The sequence below is a fragment of the Mus musculus genome, chromosome 13 (assembly GCF_000001635.26).
Source record: "Mus musculus strain C57BL/6J chromosome 13, GRCm38.p6 C57BL/6J".
Lineage (NCBI taxonomy): Eukaryota > Metazoa > Chordata > Mammalia > Rodentia > Muridae > Mus > Mus musculus.
This window is the reverse complement of record NC_000079.6, coordinates 48,505,867-48,516,063: the sequence shown is the minus strand read 5'-3', so window position 1 is coordinate 48,516,063 and position 10,197 is coordinate 48,505,867. Positions and strand designations below refer to the sequence as shown.

The window sequence follows — 10,197 nt, the reverse complement described above, 5'->3', positions numbered from 1 at the left end:
ACTCATCATTACTTGTTATTGCTTGCTGGTGTTAGTCAATTAAATGTTTCACTTCTGTGAAAAAACACGTTTGTCCTACACCTGGCTTCTCCTTGTGGTTGTTAACAGCTTGAACTCATGAGGACTTTGAGTTTTCTTAACTCTCAGTATAAACTGGCTGATGCTCTGAATGAAGTTGGCTATTGCATAAGACTTTCTAGTCGGCTTCATTTATTGACTCCGTTCTCCCAGGTCTCACCTCCTCTAGAGCAGTAGACATCATGTCTTCATTTTTTTTTTCCTGACCCAGTGTGCATACTCTTGTGAGAAAAAAAAAATGAACTGAAGGGCATTATAGCAATTTTGAGACAGAAAGTTCTTAGTGTCTTAAGAGATGGATTTTAAAAAAACCTTACAAACCTAGCTTATCTTAGGTGATGGCTTTTGGAAGTGTTTCGGATTTATGAGCAGAGTTGGCTCCTCAGCTGGGTCCCAGCTGCTGAGGTCTGTTCTGGGTCCAGTCCCTTTATCTCTCTCTATCTTTTTACACTCGAGCATGCGGGTGTGTGTGTGTGTGTGTGTGTGTGTGTGTGTGTGGTGTGGGTACGTATGTGTTTGCACATGTGCATGTGTGTGGAGGTCAGAGGCTGACGTCAGGTGTCTTTTTCTGCCACTCTAGTCATACAAATTGCATGGTGGCACACGCCTTTAATCACAGGACTTGGTAGGTAGGGGCAGATGAACCTTTGTGAGTTTGAGGCCAGCAGGGGCTACAAAGTGAGTTTCTGGACAGTTTCTGGAGAGACCCTATCTCAAAATGCAAAACAACAACAACAAAATTGAAGCAAGGTGTTGAGCATCCGAACCCGAATCTTCATGCTTGAGCACCATGGCATGCACATTATCCACTGAGACCATCTCCACATGATATTTCTTTTTACTTAATGTATTTTTATTTAATGCATTTTTATTTATTTTTATAAGTATTAATGTGTTTTGCCTGCAGGTAAGTGCACTGTGTGCATGCAGTTGTCTGTAGAGACCAGAAGAGGGCATCTGATCCTTGGAAGTGGAATTCTAAGCAGTTGTGAGCCATCTTATAGATGCTGGGAACTGAACCTGGGTCCTCTGCAAGATTCCCAAGTGCTCTTAACACTCGGTAGCCACCTCTCCAGCGCCTCTCCTTATTTCCTAGTATTATTCTTACTGATTTTATTTTTTCTTTATCTGAACAATATAGACCCATTTTACTGGCATGACATCTTTTAATTGAAAACTTGACATTCCATGTTTTTTGCCTTATCAAGTGTGGCGTGTATCCTAAGTATGCTCAAACTTAAAAAAAAATAAAATGAAGTTACTTGTAAACAATTTGATCTTTTCTAGGCTTAGTTTTGCATTTTCCTAGGTGAAACAAGAAAGGCTCGGGGGCCCCATCTTGTCTTCCTATCAAGATGAAACCATTTCCAGGTATTATGTACAACTCTGAAGGCTTTATGGCCTCATAGGAAGAGGTGTTGTTCCTCACCCCCTTTATTCCCACTGACATTTTTCCCGGGACTTTTCCCTGGGATGGCACAGCTGTGTGTCGCGTGCTGTCAGTGTTCGGTGAACGCCCGAGGAAGGAGCCACTGAACCTCTGTGGATTTCTCTGGTCCTTCGTACTGTCCTTTGAACTGAAGCTGCCTTGGTTTCCCCAGGGCCCCGGCTTCGTCTCAGGTTGACCTCCAGGTCTTGCTCGGGTCTCCCTTCTCTGTTCTGTGCCAGAACGGTTTCTCACCAGGGGAGTTCGCTGCTCACTTCGTTTATTGTCCACATCACTGATATTCCTCCATTGTTTCTGTGTGCAGTGCTTCCCCATCGGTTTCTTAGTCCATGTTGTCCTTTTAAAGCTTGTTTTATGTGGAAGACTGAATCTGGTCCCTGTTGACTTCTGCTGTTTGCCACCTCACTTTAAGAAGCAAATGGGAAATAATTTGAAAATACTGCTCACGTCAAATACTAGAAATACAATTGAAAATTCAAATTCAATTAAATTGAGTTCCGCTCAAATTCCTAGTCTTTTCGCAAAGATTTTTGTCTTTCTGTTACAACCAAGAAGTGTTTTTTTGTATGAGCAAAATAGTTTAAAACATTACACTATGAATATCTTCAAACTTAGTTTGCCCTTGTCTTTTTGTAATCATTTTTTAAAAAAAGTATTATTTTCAAGAAACAACACCCACAGTATCCACACATGCTGCAGTTTAAAACACACGACTCACAGGCACGTAAAAAAGAAAAAAAACAAAACAAACAAACAAACAAAAAACCAACCAAGATTGAATTGGCAGGAGGAAGGCATCTAGATAGCACATCTTTTTTAAAAGAATTGATTAATGAGCTTCCTTAGAAGTACGCAAAGATTACTTCGGTTTGGCTTTTCTGCTTTTTTTCTGTTTCTCTAAGATCTTACCCTGTTGTCTTGCAGTCAATGAAAGAGTCCGGCAGTGCTAGGGAGCCCCTCCTATAGTCTGAAGCTTCGGGTTGCAGCCAAGTCAGCATGGGGTGTCCTGCAGTACGCGGCATTCTGGGTATTGTAGTTCCCCCATCTCTAGCGCTGCGTGGGTAGTGAAGTGCGCGCGCGTCACCCCGGTCGGTGTACTTCCGCATCCTGCAGTCGTCACCTGTGCCTGTGGACGATTCTACTGCGGTTCTGGTGAGCGAAAGTGCAGACGTCCTCGGCTCTTGCAGATCCCTCCAGGCGGGGAAGAGTCCGGAGAGCTGGCGTGGGCCACCCACAAGGTTCAGGTGTCTGCCGCTGCTCCATCCTCGATGCGTGGAGTCTTTGGGAGTGGAATCAGCTTCTCTGCCCATCCCGGAGGAGGGTCTCGGTGAAGACCCTGGGATGGGGAGGGGGCCATGTGAGAACGGGGTTAGGGGTCCACTATCTTGTCCTAAACAAGCTACAGGTCAGTCTGGCCTGCTTCCCAGGCTATGACGCTGTAGGTGTGTCCCCTGTGTTAGTGCCAGGTCAGGGAGATTGGACCTGGGGCATCTAGATGTCACCTTTCCACCCCCGCTCTCTGTTGAGGTTTGTGAGGGATCAGAGCCATCCTCCACAGGAACAAATGTCTGAATTGGTGAGGACAGAAGTCTTGGGGAGCTGCACTCATCATGAATTTGGAAATACAGCTTGGTCGCTTGCCTTGCGGGGAAAACATACAGAATTGCCTGGCTGAATGCAACGGCAAAGACCAAGAGACTAGAGCTAGTCTTGAAGTTTGGAGTCTTGGTGTGTGACAAGGCTTGTGTGTGTGGTGTGTATGTGTGTGCGCGTGCGTGCCTGTGTGTATATGTGTGTAGGGGGGAGTGGGGGTGGCCTTTTTACACATTGTGGGCTAATGACCTTGTGTGGCTCCCTTGAGCTCTGGGATCTTCCAAGAGCCTGGAGTGATGTAATGGGAAGAGACATTTCCCCCATGACCCAGGGCTTGTTGGCTCCCTGAATTTCTGGCGGTGTAGCCTGGTTTCTCCTTTTCTCTTTAGTTCTCTGATCTATATATACAACTCATTTTGATTATATTCACCACTGAAAATTCTGTCCCCAGTCCACCTATCTTTGTGACCTATCTTTCTTTTTTGTTTCAAAACCCTTTAAGACTAACTTATGCTGAATTCAATATTCTTGAATATTTCATTGGATTGTTATTGGCTTACCTCGGGCTATATACTCTTAGAGAAACCCTTCTCCTCCTCTCCCAGCAGCTAGTAATTGCCGTAGCTTGGTACTAGGTATTTGGTGCCGAACTCTTGTCTCTGTGCTGAGATTTGTTCTGGTTTGGGCTTGCACGGGTCTTGTGCATGGTGTTGTAACTGCAGTGAGCTTGTATGTACAGTTGCCCTATTGTCTGTACTGGCTGGTTTTGTGTGTCAACTTGACACAGGCTGGAGTTATCACAGAGAAAGACGCTTCAGTTGGGAAGTGCCTTCATGAGATCCAGCTGTGGGGCATTTTTTTGGTTGATGATCAAGGGGGGAGGGCCTATTGTGGGTGGTGCCATCTCTGGGCTGGTAGTCTTGGGTTCTAGAAGAGAGCAAGTTGAGCAAGCCAGGGGAAGCAAGCCAGTAAGAAACATCCCTCCATGGCCTCTGCATCAGCTCCTGCTTCCTGATCTGCTTGAGTTCCAGTCCTGACTTCCTTTGGTGATGAACAGCAATGTGGAAAGTGTAAGCTGAATAAACCCTTTCCTCTCCAACTTGCTTATTGGTCATATTTGTGCAGGAATACAAACCCTGACTAAGACACATTGGTACCAGGAATGGGGTATTCTTGTGACAACCTGATGATGTTTTGGGGAGGACTGTGGAAGGACTTTGGAACTTTGGGCTAGAAGATCCATTCGGTATTAAGAGCTCTGTGGGATGTTGTATAGGAGCTTGGAAGATAATGTTGAGAACAGTGCACAAGATGGAGGCCTGGCTTGTGAAATTTCAGAGGGAAGACTAAAGACTCTTATCAGTGCCGCTGCTATTTTTATTGTGAAGATTCTGTGGTTTTGGTTAGCTGGGGCTGAAGAATCTGCTGTAAATAACAAGATACCAGAACTACTAAAGTGAAAACTTTGCATTACTGGGACTATTGATGCTGGTGAGCTGGAGCTAAGAAATTGAGATGGCTCAGGGGGTAAGAGCACTGACTGCTCTTCTGAGTTCAAATCCCAGCAACCACATGGTGGCTTACAACCACCCGCAATGAGATCTGACACCGTCTTCTGGTGTGTCTGAAGACAGCTACAGTGTACTTATTTATAATAATAAATAAATCTTTGGCCAGATCGAGTGGGCTTGACCTGAGTGAGCAGAAATCTTAAATTCAATTCCCAATAACCAGATGAAGGCTCACAACTATCTGTACAGCTACAGTGTGTACTCATACACATAAAATAAATAAATAAATCTTAAAAAAAAAAAGAAAGAGAAAAAGAAGTTAGTGGTGATAAGAAGAGACCAGCATCACTGAGGTGAAATCTTCTGGGAAGTGTTTTCTGAGAGCACAGAGGCTGTGTTCGAGAGATAGCCAAGGTTGTACCTTGTGCTGTGGCTGGACTTTGTAATGTGTAAGAGTCACTCAGGTTTTGAAGGCATGAAGGGGTCATGAAGAGCAGCTGAGGCTCTACACTGTGAGAGACCATAGAAGGCCATTGGTGAAGGTGCAGCCTCAGTTGCAATTGATGGCCCAGGACTGAAGGGGTCATGCAAAGAAGTTGAGGCTTGGCACCATGAAGAGAGCCTATGAGAGGCTATTGGTGAAGCCTAGTTACAGTGGGAGATAGCAGTGTTTTGGAGATGTCAGTACCATGAGATGACCATTGAGAACAGCAGCAGCAGTGCAGTACAGGCAGCTGGAGCTTAGAAGACAAGGAGTCTGCTACAAAGGGCAGAACTGGACAAGTGACCCAAGCCCTTGGAGGAGCCCAGAACATCATGAGTTGGATCCCAGACATTGGATGGTTGGAATTTGATTTTGCTTTTGATTGTGACTGTGCCCTGATATTTTTCCTTCTTGAAGTAGTTATTTTAGTGGAGCCCACAGTTAAGAGACTTTGAATTTTAAAAGACTTTGAATTTTAAAAGATATTGGATATTTTAAAGGGATTGAACTTTTAATATGCAAAGACTGTGGGGCTTTTAATGTTATTTAGATCTTGGGGATGAATAAGAAATTAAGGGTTGAGGCTTAATAGTGATGTGTTTGTGTGTCAAGTTGACAAGGGGTCAATTGTACTGACTTGACAGTTTTGTGTGTCAACTTGACACAGCTGGAGTTATCACAGAGAAAGGAGCTTCAGTTGGGGAAGTGCCTCCATGAGATCCAGCTGTGGGGCATTTTTTTGGTTGATGATCAAGGGACCCATTGTGGGTGGTGCCATCTCTGGGCTGGTAGTCTTGGGTTCTATAAGAAAGCGAGCTGAGCAAGCCAGTAAGGAACATCCCTCCATGGCCTCTGCATCAGCTCCTGCTTCCTGACCTGCTTGAGTTCCAGTCCTGACTTCCTTTGGAGATGAACAGCAATGTGCAAAGTGTGAGCTGAATAAACCCTTTCCTCCCCAACTTGCTTCTTGGTTATGATGTTTGTGCAGGAATAGAAACCTAACTAAGATATGGTCTGAAGATGTTGTTTCCTTGGAGTAATCCACCACCTCTGGCTCTTACAACCTCTTTGCTACCTGAGCCTTGGCTGGGGTTTTGTGGTATATATGTTTTTGTTATGGCTGAGATGTCTGCAGTTTTTTGTTTTCTACACCTTGGCCAGCTGTGGGTCTCTGTGTTTAATCATCATCTATGCAAAATGGAAGTGTCATAAATGAGGATGGAGAGAGATGCATTAACTATGGGTAACCCAAGAAATCATTACAGATTGGCTTAATACTATATCCATTTATCCGTGTAGTGGTAGTAGGTTCTTTTCCAGGAGCTATTGCATGTCTAGATAGGTTCTGACCTATCTGCATATCTTGCCAGGCTAGTCATTATTATAGTTTGCAGGGCTCATAGCCAGGTCCAATTGGTGATTTTTTTTTTTTTTTTACCCTGGTAGCAAGCACAGCACCTTTTAGCAGTTGGAAGCTAGCCAGAAGTGACGAAGCTTCCAAGCCAGTACCAGCTTGATCCCCTCATGTCCTTTGGCTCAAATATGTGGTGTCTTCAGCAAATAGGGTCTTACTATCAAGTTTTGGAGAGTAACAAGAGCATGGACAATAGCTTGTAATGTTTGGGGCGGATCTTCTGGGCCTCGGTGGCCAACAACTCCAAAAGAGGTAAACCCGTTCCTAGCAATGGACTTTTAAATTATTAGTCTCTGGTGTCTAGTGTGTGGGGGTGTTATTGTTACAGGGTAACTGCATTTTAACCCCCCTCTCTTTCTGTGTATGTTGGGGCTTCTATGGTAGTAGGTTTCCACATATCCTTTTCAGAAAGGTCTTTAGTGTTATGTATCCCTCTCTCAGGACTTAGAATTTTGAACTTTACCGTGTGGAAACATTGCAGTCGTTCCCAGAAGTATGACAGCTCTGAATTTCTATGGATCCACAACCTCGATTTATCACTTGCAAGTGGGTGAACTGCCTTGCACCCAGTCCTCATCTTGAAGTGTGGGTTTCTTTGGAGTCGGCTCCTTTCTGGGGGCCTATGCCAGAGCCTGTCTGTGAGTGAATCCAGCTGCCCCTGCACCTCCGGGGCAAGGAGCAGTTCTGGTTTGTGTCTTCACTGGGTCAGTTTGAACTGGGCTATTGCAGAATACTATGCCCTGACATAAAAGTCACCGTCTTCATCAGGACAGTTCAGACTACTTGGGACAAGGTTCATTTGACTCCGTTTGTGTGGCTACGTTTCTAAGTTTGCTCTCCATCGTCACTTCGCAGCCCCAATACTCCATGGCCTTGATTACTGCTGCTTTGTAAGTTGTGCTCTCTGGCAGCATCTGGGTTTGTTCTTCAGGATTGTAGTAACTCTCTTGTGTCCTTTGTCCTTTCATATGGATTGGTGATTTTTAAAAAAATACCTATGAAGTAATTCCCTGAAATTTTGATGGGAAGGTGTTTGTATCTGGAACCCAGGAGAAGTGGCACCTTCACAGTGCTGTTTCCTCCTTTTCCTCCTCTTCTTCCTCTTCCTCCTCCTCCTTCTTCTGTATATGTCTTTGCTGATTTAGACCTTTCATTTCTGTGAGTACACTGTCACTGTTTTCAGACACACCAAAAGAGGGCATCGAATCCCATTACAGATGGTTGTGAGCCACCATGTGGTTGCTGGGAATTGAACTCAGGACCTCTGGAGGAGCAGGCAGTGCTCTTGGCCCCTGAGTCATCTCTCCAGACTAGACCTCTCATTTCTTTCAACAAGATTTTGTAGTTTTCCTTATAGCCATCTCATGATTAAATAAATTATACTTAGTATTTCTTTGGATGTTATTGTATTGTACTGGTTTGATCACAAATTCTAGTGGTTCATTGCTAATGTATAGAAAGTAATATTTTATGATTAACTTTGTATCTACTAGTTTAAATAACTTGCTTTAGGAGTTTTTGTTGATTTTTGTGGGATTTCTCTTCAGAGTCATGCCATCTATAGACCAAGTCAGAGTTCTTTCTTTCACTGACTTCTTACTGTATGTCTCTATAAGGTTTACATGTTACGTTTGATTGACATGCGTTTAAGTACCTTTTTATTCCACAAGAGCTTCCATCCCTATATATTTTAATACTTTTATCTGTCGCGGGCATCATATTTAACAATATTTATTAGTATCAATTCATCATTCAGTACTTTTGCTTTGCTTTTTACTAATGACTGTCATTTTCCTCCATATCCCCAAAGGACATGATTACAGCTAACGATAGTTACAATTTTCTAACATTGTCTCATGCCCCATTCATATTTAACTCTCTTTAGTGGTCTTCTCTCATTCATGTGTGTAAGCCAGGATCTGGGCCAGGTCACATATAGCATGTGAGCAATGATTTTCTCCTATCTGTAATTAAGAGAAGATCTCCCTCTACTTCTTCCTTAAACAAACTGTTTATGAGGCTGACTTTGTATAGAATGGGGCAAGCGCTGCCGATGACCTAAATTCCAAGTGACATTTCAACCCTTGGGAGCCTCATCTTGGCTTTGTGAGTGGGTGTAGCCAGGTCATGTGAGAAGAGACCAGGCCTCTTCTCAGCTCCAGTTCTCGCTCAGATCTTCACTTTGGAATTCTCCTGCGCTGTCCTTTAGCCTCTAGGCTGGTATGGATGGGATTCTTCTGTCTGCCGTGTGCCAGGGAGCTTTCTCTTTCCCTGTGAGTGCGTGCTTGCTGATGGACACTCTGAGTTTTACCCAGCTGTTGGAGAATGGAGGCTCTGTATCTCAGCCAGAGATGAGGCTTGACCTGGTGACTGGCTCAGATCTGCGGGTTCTCTTTACTGGTTACATGGGCTGTAGAGATGCTTGCTTTCTGTCAACCTACCTACCTCACCTCTACCATGTCCCTAACTTTCTGCTCAGTCAGGAGACTGGGGCATGTCCAGTCTCCTTTCTAAGTGTTCTTGCTTTTCTTCTTGTTCCTCAGATTGGACTCTGAAAGCAGACTCCTCTCCAGGGAGAATATTCTGGAACGTGGGAAATGGCCCCAGGGCTCCTGACAACCAGAGACAAGGTGAGTCCTGACATTTCCCATACTCCTTTGCCCTTTTTCCTGTCTGCAGTTTTCCTTGAGGGTGTAAGGCAGTGCCTACCTCCATCTGGGAGGTTTAACCCATCTTACCTGGAGTTTATAAGATTTCTTTGCTTTATTCATGACAAAAACATTTTCCGGATAGTTAACTATGATTATCACACAGCTAACATGAAAACACAGGTTATCCAGGCTTATGTATCCTGTGATTCCCAAGGCCTAATAAGAGATGTATATGAAGGCCATCCCTCCCCATGTGTGCATATGCACACTAGGGCATGGAAGCCAGAAGCCAGCCCTGGGTGCAGATCTTCAGGAGTCATCTGTGTTGTTCTTTTGTTGTTGTTGTTTTGTTTGTTTGGTTTTTTTTTTTTTTTTTTTTTTTTGGAGACAGGGTTTCTCTGTGTAGCCCTGGCTGTCCTGGAACTTACTCTGTAGACCAGGCTGGCCTCAAACTCAGAGATCCACCTGCCTCTGCCTTCTTAGTGCTGAGATTAAAGGCACCCGCCACCACAGCCGGCATCTGTGTTGTTCTTTTGAGACAGAGGCTCACTGACTAAGCCAGGCTGACCTAGGGAGCTCCAGGAATCCTGTCTCCACCTCTCAGCACTGGCGTTTCAGCACCTGGATTTCTGCATGGGTGCTGGGGATCAAACTTGGTGCTTATGATTTCCAGGCACACATTTTCTCAGTAGCTGCCTTCCCAGCCTCTAGGATGGATTTTGAAGGATTTTGCAAGCTGGAGAGTTGAAGACATTTTGAAAGGACTGTCTCAGAACTTGTGACTGCATGCTGTCATTTACTATGTCAGAAGCTTGCCCTGGCCAGCAGTCTCTGATACATTAGTTTTCTTGGAGAGGTCAGATGGTATACGTGGTGTACATGCAGTGCATGGATGGCTCTGGCTTTGTGACCACCATGCTTTGTGTTTGAGCTTTCTTATATATGTGTTCCTTCACTGATGATGTCCTGAAAGCCCATTATAACTTTACACTGTAAGTAGAAAGTGGATTAAATACACC

General features: G+C 44.4%; 1 protein-coding gene and 1 long non-coding RNA gene across 9 annotated transcripts in view; one reads left to right on the top strand and one right to left on the bottom strand.

The window, feature by feature from the left end:
• Positions 1-1,224: 1,224 nt before the first annotated feature.
• On the bottom strand, positions 1,225-2,494 carry A830005F24Rik (RIKEN cDNA A830005F24 gene). Its single transcript, NR_165458.1, has 2 exons — positions 2,435-2,494; positions 1,225-1,930 (listed from the first exon to the last, which is right to left on the bottom strand). It is a non-coding gene; the product is annotated as an RIKEN cDNA A830005F24 gene (long non-coding RNA).
• Positions 2,495-2,570: 76 nt separating this feature from the next.
• Positions 2,571-10,197, top strand: part of Zfp169 (zinc finger protein 169) — a 32,731-nt gene continuing 25,104 nt past the window's right edge. For 2 of the 8 annotated variants that reach the window (XM_006516948.4, XM_017315578.2), the window contains exons 1-2: positions 2,571-2,677; positions 9,071-9,157. In XM_006516948.4, the coding sequence (XP_006517011.1) occupies positions 9,125-9,157 (33 nt within the window). In that variant the 5' untranslated portion in view covers positions 2,571-2,677; positions 9,071-9,124. The other 6 variants (NM_001164576.1, NM_026450.3, XM_011244409.3 and 3 more) reach the window with 5 other exon arrangements.